This window comes from Sorghum bicolor, chromosome 1 (genome assembly GCF_000003195.3).
Source record: "Sorghum bicolor cultivar BTx623 chromosome 1, Sorghum_bicolor_NCBIv3, whole genome shotgun sequence".
NCBI lineage: Eukaryota > Viridiplantae > Streptophyta > Magnoliopsida > Poales > Poaceae > Sorghum > Sorghum bicolor.
In genome coordinates, this window is record NC_012870.2 from 47,825,890 (window position 1) to 47,837,170 (window position 11,281).

General features: G+C 51.3%; 1 protein-coding gene across 1 annotated transcript; it reads right to left on the reverse strand.

Annotated features, from left to right (window-relative positions):
- Window positions 1,334-2,284, reverse strand: LOC110431974. The gene has a single exon (XM_021451853.1). It carries the CDS (start codon window positions 2,282-2,284, stop codon window positions 1,334-1,336), a length of 951 nt encoding a protein of 316 aa, XP_021307528.1.

An 11,281-nucleotide genomic window follows, 5' to 3' on the forward strand; every position in this document is an offset into this window, starting at 1 on the left:
TGAGCTTCTGCTAAACGCTCCACGCACTTTCTTCCCTATGTTCTTGAGTGGATTCTTCATGCTAGATCAAGAAAATAACGAACACCACTTCCACCAGAGAGGTTAGTTTAGATTTTGACTCTTCTTACCGGCTGATTACCTCTCTTGATTTCTCGACGGGTGAACACTTGAGCAATAGGGAAAGTGAAAGGAAGAGTGTTGATGATTTTCTTGAGTTGCTAGTAGAGGAAAATGGTTGTGAGTGAATGAGTGAGTGGATGAAAGAGAGGACAAGTGCAGAGGGCACTTTGTCAGGGTCGGCCGACCCCTCTTTTTCCATGAAACCACAAATGGCCAACACCTTGTGTCAAGGAAAGATGGATGGGAAAGAAAGAAATAAGGAATTCTGCAGGGAGGGGGTCGGGCGACCCCATCACCACCTCCTCTTTGCGCTAGCTGTTCACCAGATTGATGATGAATGTGTGCCATGGCTGGTTCCCCATCTCCACTCACTCTCTCCTTTCTTTTGGATGTTTTCTCAAAGAATCTCTTCTTGGAATGTGGTGAAAGAGAAAGGAGGGAACAAGACAAGACTAGATGGGTGGATGTTTGCTCATGAGATGCTTCACGGGATGAGCTTCTCAAAATGTTGATTTACTTAAGGCTTTAAGCAAGTATCTTTCCCATACTTAGCAAGAGTGATTTGTCTAGGGGTTGCTTAAGTGACTTTAGAAAGAAGAAGATGGTTTTTGTTAAGTTAGCAGTGTCTCCTAATTTCACTTACGTTTTAGTGGAAGCAGGGGATGAGAACTAGAAACTCTAGCTCCTAGGGTGAGTGTCGATGTTTATGAGTCTTTATTTCTATACTCACTCTCCCTACATTACTTGTGCTGCCATACACCAGAGGAGGGGAGGAAGTGGGGCCAACCATGGGGTCGGCCGACCCCTCCTCTCACTCTTGAGTAATGCTGGGCACACTACACGAGTAACAGAACAAGCACATGCAAGAAAATAGATGAAAGAGTTAGAGAATTCTCATGCACGGTTCAATTCGTTGATCAAGTGGGATTACATGAGTTGACATGGTAATGTTTTGGTGTTTTCTTGAATGGAGCATAGCATGTCATGACAGGAAGTGGCAAAGGACACGAGATGATAGGTGGGGGCCACCAAAGTGGGGTCGGGCGACCCCCCTTTGGGCCCCACCTGGTGTCCACCTTGCTCAGTGAGTTTTTATTTTTACTTTACTTGTCTTAACTCAAGTTGATAGAAGGGTTGGAAAAGATGAAGGAAGTTTAATAAGTAACTTAAAGTTAAAGGTCAGTGGGCTTACCTTGATGGAAGAGCTGTTACCTCAGGTCCTTAGAACAGGACCTCCTCCTTGAGTTGATACAGAAATTTTCTTCGGAGGTGTCATCGGTTGTATTACCTTCTTCTTCCATATTTTCTTGCTCTTTGCTCTTGGCGTTGGATTGGTCTTTTTCTTTGGCCTAGTTATGAATGTGACGGTTGCCACATCCACTGCCAAGATTAGTGAGCATTGCACTACCTTTGGTTTGAAGTTGAACTTCTCCTGGGCCCCATTGATTGTAAATTGAATTTCTCCAGCTCCAACGTCAATATGTGCATTAGCAGTGCTGAGAAATGGTCTTCCCAGGATAAGTGGAGTCTTTTCATCCACCTCCATGTCGAGTACCACGAAATCCACAGGGACCAGGAACTCGCGTATCTTTACGGGGATATTCTCAGCTACCCCCGCAGGATGGCGAATTGACTGATCCGCTAACTGCAAATGTATTGATGTAGGGGACAAAACAGCATGGGTTAGTTTATCAAATATTACCTTTGGCATGACACTGACACTTGCTCCCAAGTCGCACAGTGCATGCTCGAAGTGATGTGTCCCAATGGAGCAGTCGATGGTAGGACATCCAGGGTCCTTCTTCTTTTCTGGTAGTTGGTTTAGTATCGCCGCGCTGCATTCTTCTGTTAGCTTTATCACCTCAGTTGTAGGCAGCGGGCGTTTGTTGTTGAGGATGTCTCTCAAATACTTGGCATAGGTTGGAACCTGCATTGCATCAAGTAGTGGAATATTGACATATAATTGCCGAATTACCTCAACAAACTTCCCGAATTGTTCATCGGTGGTTGGCTTCCTTGTTCTTGGAAATGGCAGCAGAATGTTGGTGTCGTAGAACTCGTGCGGAACTGTCTTTCCATAGAACTTGGTGTTTTCCTGCTTAGATGGTGCTTCTTCCTTGTCTTCCTCAACTTCCTTATCTTTTCTTGCAGTCTTTTTTGTCATGTCAGGATATGGTGGATCACGAGTGGTCTTACCCCCTCTCGTGGTCACATTAAAGATATTGCAAGAATTTACAGAAGAAGAAACAGTAGCAGCAATTTGTGCTATTTGAGAATCTAAAATTTTATTAAAGTTTAATTGGTCCTTAACAGAAGAAACAAGGGAATCCATTTTAGCAGTTAATGATTCAAGAGTCTTGTCATTAGCTAACAATCTTTTGTTCATGCTTTCATTGATTTTAGCTTGCTTAATGACAAGTTCTTTAAGTGAAAGCCAGTTAGAGTTACTAGAGTTACCTTGGCCCTGGAAGCGCGAAGTTGGTCGTCCATTGTTGAAGGATTGCACAGCTTCATGGCTTGCATTTTGCACCCTGCTCCGTTGGTTCGCACGTGCAGTGGCGTATTGTTGGATGGCCTCTCGATCTTTCTTTACCTTGGCTCGTTCATCCAACTTCTTCAACAAGAACTCCATCTTGTGAGATATTTCATTTACCTCTTCAATGGTTTTCGTGCTTCTCTTCTTGAGTTGAGGGCGTTCTTCTCTCCATGTTTGATTTGTCACTATGTTCTCAATGAGAGTTTTAGCTTGAGTGACATTGAGGGAGGTAAACGCTCCTCTTGCGGCGGCATCAAGGTGGCTACGAGCTACTGGAGTCAGCCCATGGTAGAAACCTTGAATCAGGAGCCACTCTTTAATTCCATGATGTGGACACTCTTGAATGTACTCCTGCAGACGTTCCCATGCTTCGGGAATAGTCTCGTCTGCCTTCTATTGGAAGCTTGAAATCTTTGCCCTCAGAGCAGATGTCTTGCCCATTGGGAAGAATTTCTTGAGAAATGCATTGGCACATCCTCTCCAGGTGTTGACATCATCGGGTTGAGCGTAAAACCATTGCTTTGCCTTCCCAAGCAATGAGAATGGGAATAGGCGAAGGCGGATGGCATCGGCCGTTACCCCTCTGATGGCAATAGTGCTACACACTTCCAAAAAGTGTTGGAGATGTGCATTTGCATCTTCATGTGGCTTCCCACTAAATGTACTTGCTTGCACCATAGTGATAAGTGATGGCTTAATCTCAAAGTCGACATCTTCGACCTCCACCCTCGGTCCAATGGTAACATGGGCAACTGATGGAGATGAGAAGTCGGAGATTGATGAGGAAGCCATTGACTGGTAGAGTGTCGGTGCTAAGCCTCCTTCCTTGAGTGAATTCAAGTATGAGCTGGATCTCCGATAAGTTACTAGACGGTGTCTAGGACTCTGTCGGGATGTCTCAGGATTTTCTAATGTGGCCTTGAATTGGAACTCACTCATACAATGCCCTGCTTCACAATATAGAGAAACAAAGGCAAGGGGTAAACCCCCCCTACAACTAATTGATACTAAGTTGATGATATTTTTTTCGGATTCGTTCTTACTAAGATTTCTAGGCTATGCTTTCCCCGGCAATGGCGCCAGAAATGCTTGTTGGCACTTCTTAACGCAACCACCGGATATCGGTGATGGCGCCAGAAATGCCTAGTGTGGTAACTCTATTAACTATTGGATAATTCCGCAAGCGCACAGAAGGTACCGCTGTAGCACTTCACCCGGGAGTATTCCAAGGTATCGTAATTTATATTTTCCCAAGGGAAAGCAATAGCTAGAAATGCTTGTAAGAAAAGAGATCCTATCTCAACTTAGTTACAACTAGTGCAGAGAGGTGGTAACGAAAGGTGAAGGAAGGGATGATGATGATCCAGAGATAATCAAAAAGGATAACTACAAGATAACTAGAGTAGAGTAGCTAGGTGGGAGGACAACGAGTGAGTACAGGTTCCTAGGATATCTAATTCTACTCTCGTGAACTAATCTTAATCAAATAGCAGAGACACACTAGATTGATACCTTACTAATGGCTGCCAGGGATAGCCGAGCTGGTAAGACGCTTAAAAGGTTTTTCACCTAACCCCTTACCGAAAGCGACTATTGGGCTTATGGACGCCTTATCTTTTAAGAACTAGCTCGTACGTGAGGAGAACCTAATGCCGCCCACGATCTGTCACCTCCTAGGGAGTGCGCCCCTACTTTCCGTCCGAGCCAGCGACACCCAAAGGCAAGACCTAGCCTAAGCACCGCGCTTACGCTAACTCTCACTACTCTAGCTGCGATCAAACAACTATAGCACCTTGCTAAAGGCGATGGGAAACAGCCACGAGCTTGTTACAGGATCACAATCTAATATGTAACTACTAAAGGACAAGATAGAACACTACAATACTATTGCAAGAATAATATTGCACAAAGTAATACTTAGAAAAGTAGAAAGAGAATATATTAAGAAAACAAGTCTTACAGGAGAAAAGATACAAGAGCTATACCAGACTCTCCAGAAGACGACTCCGGAGACCCCGAGCTTCGCTCGACTCAACTCTAACTCCCACACTAGACTACTACTACTACTACTCACTTGTATCTAGCTTGGATACTTGAACCTTGAATTCATCATGCCTTGGAAGGGTGAAATCAGCTTCTATTTATAGGGAGAGGTGGAGTAGGGGCTACTCCACCGCCACGTCATCGATCCGTGTGATCATGCCTCTCCACCCTTGGAACAAACCGACTTCACAACCGCCATTTGATCAACGGCAGGGGCAAACCAACACGTGAGACATGTGGGGAAGGTCGGTGGGAGGCCACCGACCCTGAAACCGCCTTACATGTGGGGTCGGGCGACCCCACTCCTGACCACCTAGGCCCACCAGCAGTGTCCACAATGGTCCCTTATGTCGGTGGAGTAGGTGGCACACCTGGGTCCCACCAAAGAGGGGTCGGGCGACCCCCTCCCTGTGGGCCCAGGGTGTCACCTGTTGTCCCCTCGATCTCCTCTTGATGATTCTGATGTTGGCTTTGTCAAATAATGTCTTGAATTTGTTGTTCCTGCATAAACAAGCTAAGAGTACAAGTGGAACTAGTTATGGATAAAATATGTTCATGTCATGTCATTTCCCCTTGCAACCAAGGCATGTTGACGGTGTTTTGTATGTGGATTTCTATGGTATATCCACCGTCAACACTTACTCTCGATCAAAGGACCGGGAGGAGCCCACGTTGCGCCAGCACGGTTGAGGGCCCCGAGACACCCTTGCCACCATGCCACCCCGCCCAAGAAGAGGCGTGGACAGCATCATCGTCGCCCCTCTGCCTCGTCACGACCAGCAGTTCGTGCTAGGTAGGAGGTGACACAAGAGTCGGCAGCCCCGCGTGCCGGAACCGTGGACATGCCTGTTCAGCGTCACACGACGACAAAAGGTGACACACCCACCGCCAGGTTACTTCCACACGGGTTGATCAGTCCAAGAAGGGCACTGCCATTCGGATTGGACAACGCCGCGGCGTCGCTCGCCAGAGCGATATGCCCAAATGCCCAGACATACGTAGAGAGACCAATGGTTCTCCCGCGTAACTCTGAAGCACAGCAGTCGACGTCCGAGCTGTCGGATCTCTCCCAGGTGCGAGGCCTCCGTCGCCTAGGCCCTGGGCGATACACGATCACCTCGCTCAGGCAACGGCTATTGGAGGAGGGACGTGGATGTTTCTACACCGCCAAGCCGGACTCCGACTCCGAGACCGATAGCTACGACCCTACTAGGGAATGCTATCACATCGACGGGGCAGTAGAAACTACCGACGAGACACAGGACGCAACCGCGGGCGGTCGAGCCCCTGCAGAAGGGAAGACCCCAGGACGCCTGGGGACGGCGGACAGGTCGACCCACTTCCACAGGAAGACAGGGCCGCGTAGCTTGCGCAGCTACGAGAGCTCAAGTCCAAGCTCGACGAAGACCGCGAGCGCCTCATCCTGCTCGAGCAAATCCTCGAACAAGACTTGCCTTACCCGCCCGGCGGAAGTGTCTGTAGGCGAGCTCGAGAGGTACACCGGCAAATCGTCGGAGACGCGGAGCCAGAGCAACCCGTCAGCCGCTTCCCTCGAGCAGGCCAGAATGTAGTGGCAGCAACAATGCTGCTACGCAACATGCCAGAGCCATCGAACTCCCAAGCTTGACGCATTCGAGATGAGGTGCAGACTCTGCTCCAGGTAGCGGCGGTTCAACAAGCCGAAAGCTCGGCTTCTCGACGACGAGGAGCTGCCACTGAAAAGCGTGATGAGCCGCCCCAAAATGAAAAGGAGGTGTCAGTCCACCAACAGCCACCCCCTCGAGGAAGAAAGACCACTCTCATCCTCCCTGTCGACAATCAGCGTCGACACGACACCCGGCATGACATCGAAGAGAATCGACGCCGTAGGTACGGGGATGCGGAAGAGCGCGGTTACAGCGCGCATCGCGGTGGAAGGTATGATAGCGACGAGGACCAGATGGCCCCTGAGCCACCAGGCCCACGGGTATTCAGCAGGGCAATCCGCAGCACGCCCCTGCCCAGTCCATTCCGACCCCCGACCAGCATCGCGAAATACAATGGTGAGACCAAACCAGAGTTGTGGCTGGCCGATTTTAGGCTAGCCTGTCAGCTAGGAGGCGCTCGAGGGGATAATCGAGCCATCATCAGACAGCTACCACTCTTCCTCTCTGACACCGCCCGTCGATGGCTCGAGGAACTTCCAGCAAATCAGATCCACGACTGGGTCGATTTGGTTAAAGTCTTCGAGGGCAACTTCAAAGGGACCTACATACGGCCCGGGAACTCGTGGGACCTCAGCAAATGCAAGCAGAAGTCAGGAGAAACTCTTCGAGAGTATGCTCGATGCCTCTCAAAGCAGCGCACTGAGCTGCCACATATCCCTGACCATGACGTCATCCTGGCCTTTGTCTCTGGTACCACCAGTCGAGACCTGGTACGAGAATTGGGCCGGAATCACCCTCAGACCGTCGATGAGCTAATGGACATAGTGGCAAACTACGCAGCAGGGGAGGAGGCAGTCGGCACTTTCTTCAGTTGTAATGGAAGGAAAGGCAAACAACCCGTCGATGAAGATGGGACCCCCAGTTGAGGGTTCAAAAAGAACAAGAAGAAGCAGAAAGCACGGCAGTCCCAACGGGAAGATTTCAACGACAACCTTGTCGCCGCCATGGAGCGGAAGAAGCCTCGAGGCCCTCTAGATGGAGGTATCTTCGATAAGATGCTTGAGGAACCATGCCCTTACCATAAGGGAGGCGCCAACCACAAGCTCAAGGACTGTCGTATGCTGAGAAAGCACTTCGACGGACTAGGGTTCAAAAGGGACGCGCGTGACGACTCCAAGAAAGAGAAGGGCGGCAACAAGGAGGACAACAAAGATGACGACGGCTTCCCCGCCGTCCACGACTGCTACATGATCTATGTTGGGCCCTCGACGCAGTTGACCACGAGGCAGCACAAAAGGGAGTGCCGTGAGGTCTTCGCGGTGAGAATGGCAGTGCCCCAGTACCTCAGCTGGTCGAGCACTCCCATCACCTTCGATCGAGAGGACCACCCCGACAAGGTGGTTGCCCCAGGCGTCTACCCGCTCGTCGTCGACCCCATCATCGTCAACACCCGGCTCTCAAAGGTGCTAATGGACGGAGGCAGCAGCCTCAACATCATCTACCTCGAGACCCTCGACCTCCTCGGCATCGATAGGGGACGGCTCCAGCCAAGTGCCGGCGGTTTCCATGGCGTCGTGCCAGGGAAAAAGGCGCTGCGAGTGGGACGAATCGACCTACCGGTCTGCTTCGGCACGGCGGCCAACTTCAGGAAGGAGACCCTCACCTTTGAGGTGGTCGGGTTCCGGGGCACGTACCACGCCATCATCGGGCGCCCGGGCTACGCCAAGTTCATGGCCATACCCAACTACACCTACTTGAAGCTGAAGATGCCCGGTCCCAAATGCGTCATCTCTGTCAGCTCCCCCTTCGAGCACGCTTACGAGTGTGACGTCAAGTGCGTCGAGTATGGGGAGGCAGTCGAGAGCTCCACCGAGCTTGTCGCAAAACTCGAGGCGCTGGCCGCTGAGGCTCCAGAGCCCAAGCGCCACGCGGGCAACTTCGAGCCAGCGGAGGGAACCAAGAAGATCCCGCTCGACCCCAACAACTCCGACGGCAAGGTGCTGACGATAAGCGCCGATCTCGACCCCAAATAGGAAGCTGTGCTCGTCGACTTTCTCCATGCGAACACCGACATGTTTGCATGGAGTCCCTCGGACATGCCGGGCATACCGAGGGAAGTTTCCGAGCACTCCTTGGAGATTCAAGCCGGTTCCAAGCCAGTGAAGCAACGGTTGTGCCGATTCGACGAGGAGAAGCGCAAGATCATTGGCGAGGAGGTCCACAAGCTTTTGACGGCCGGATTCATCAAGGAGGTTCATCATCCCGACTGGTTAGCAAACCCTGTACTAGTTAAGAAAAAGAATGGGAAAATGAGGATGTGTGTCGATTATACGAGTTTAAATAAAGCATGTCCAAAAGTTCCCTTTCCATTACCACGTATTGATCAAATTGTTGATTCTACTGCGGGATGTGAAACCCTTTCTTTTCTTGATGCATATTCTGGTTACCATCAAATAAAAATGAAAGAGTCCGACCAGCTCGCAACCTCTTTCATCACACCTTTCGGGATGTATTGCTATGTAACCATGCTGTTTGGGCTTCGAAATGCGGGAGCCACGTACCAATGATGCATGCTCCACGTATTTGGCAAGCATATAGGGTCGACGGTCGAGGCCTATGTCGACGACATAGTCGTCAAATCAAAGCGGCAAGGAGACCTGATCCAGGACCTCGAGATCGCTTTTAGCTGCTTAAGCACCAACCAGATCAAGCTCAATCCCGAGAAATGCATTTTCGGTGTGCCTCGAGGCATGCTCTTGGGCTACATTGTTTCCCAGCGCGGCATCGAGGCCAACCCCGAGAAAGTCTCGGCCATCACAAGAATGGGGCCGATCCGAGACATCAAGGGGGTACAGAGAGTCACGGGATGCCTAGCGGCGTTGAGCCGTTTCATCTCGAGATTAGGAGAAAGGGCGTTGCCGCTGTTTCGACTTCTGAAGAAAGTTGAGCATTTTTCTTGGACCCCCGAAGCCGAGGAGGCCCTCGAAAATCTGAAGAAAACACTAACCTCAGCACCAGTCCTAGTCCCACCTCAACCTGCGGAACCACTGCTCCTTTACGTTGCCTCGACGACCCAGGTTGTCAGTGCAGCGGTGGTAGTCGAAAGGCAGGAGGAGGGACATGCGTTGCCAGTCCAAAGGCCAGTCTATTTCGTCAGCGAAGTACTCTCGGAGACTAAGGCACGTTACCCCCAAATCTAGAAGCTGATCTATGCCGTAATCCTCGACCGACGTAAGCTGCAGCACTACTTCCTCGGCCACCCTATCACGGTGGTCTCATCTTTCCCCTTGGGTGAGATAATCTAGAGTAAGGAGGCCACAGGAAGAATAGCTAAATGGTCGGTCGAGCTCATGAGTGAGACTCTCACTTATGCGCCTCGCAAGGCCATCAAATCACAAGCTCTGGTGGACTTTGTCATGGAATGGACAGACTCCCAGCTTCCCCCGACTCAGGTCCAGTCGGAGCTGTGGACGATGTATTTCGACGGGTCACTCATGAAGACGGGGGCCGGGGCCGGCCTGTTGTTCATCTCGCCCTTGGGCGTGCATATGAGGTACGTCATCAGGATTCACTTTGCCGCATCCAACAATGTCGCAGAATACGAGGCCCTTGTCAACGGTCTCAAGATCGCCATTGAGCTAGGAGTCCCACGCCTCGACGTCCGAGGTGACTCCCAACTCGTCATCGACCAAGTGTTGAAGACTTCGAGCTGCCACGACCCGAAAATGGAGGCGTACTGCAAAGAAGTTCGTCGACTCGAGGACAAGTTCCATGGCCTCGAGCTCGTCCATGTGGCCCGACGCTACAACGAGGCAGCCGACGAACTCGCCAAGATCGCGTCAACCCGAGGCACAGTACCACCTAACGCGTTCTCGAGAGATCTTCACGAGCCATCCGTCGACTTAGGCTTGGGGGCTGGCATCGATGCCGCTCCCGCCCAGCCAACCGACACCGTCGACGCACTACTGATGGCAGCGGTGGTGATGGAGGTAGAACAGCGACCCGGTCGACCGTTCGACTGGCGCACACCGTTCCTCGACTGCCTAATCCGCTGCAAGCTGCCAGAAGATCGATCTGAGGCCCGCCGTATTGCTCGACGGGCCAAGTCATACGTGATTTATGGCGAAGGCAATGAGCTATACCGACGAAGCCCGACGGGGGTCTTGCAGCGTTGCATCACCGTGGAGGATGGACGGAAACTCCTCGAGGACCTACACTCGAGGGCTTGCGGCCACCACGCTGCTCCACGGACCCTCGTAGGGAACGCCTTCCGACAAGGCTTCTACTGGCGAACGGCTGTAGCAGATGCCATTGAGCTCGTACGCTCATGTCATGGGTGCCAGTTCTACACCAAACAGACGCATCTGCCCGCTCACGCTCTTCAGATGATCCCCATCACCTGGCCATTTGCGGTGTGGGTGCTCAACCTAGTAGGGCCCCTACAAAAGGCAAAAGGAGGATACACCCACTTGCTGGTGGCCATCGACAAATTCTCCAAATGGATCGAGGCTCGACCCATCACCAACATCCGCTCTGAGCAGGCCGTCCTTTTCTTCACCGACATCATCCACCGATTTGGGATTCCCAACGTCATCATCACCGACAACGGCACGCAGTTCACCGGCAAAAAGTTCTTGGACTTCTGCGATCAGCATCACATCCCTGTGAACTGGTCTGCAGTAGCCCACCCTCGAACTAACAGCCAGGTCGAGCGTGCTAACGGCATGATTTTGCAAGGACTCAAGCCAAGGATCTACAATCGGTTGAAGAAATTCGGCAAGAAGTGGGTCGTGGAGCTTTCCTCGGTCCTATGGTGCCTAAGGACAACATCAAGCAGGGCCACAAAGTACATCCCATTCTTCATGGTCTACGGCTCTGAGGCCGTCCTCCCCACACACCTCGAATACGGGTCCCCTCGACTCAAAGCGTACAACGA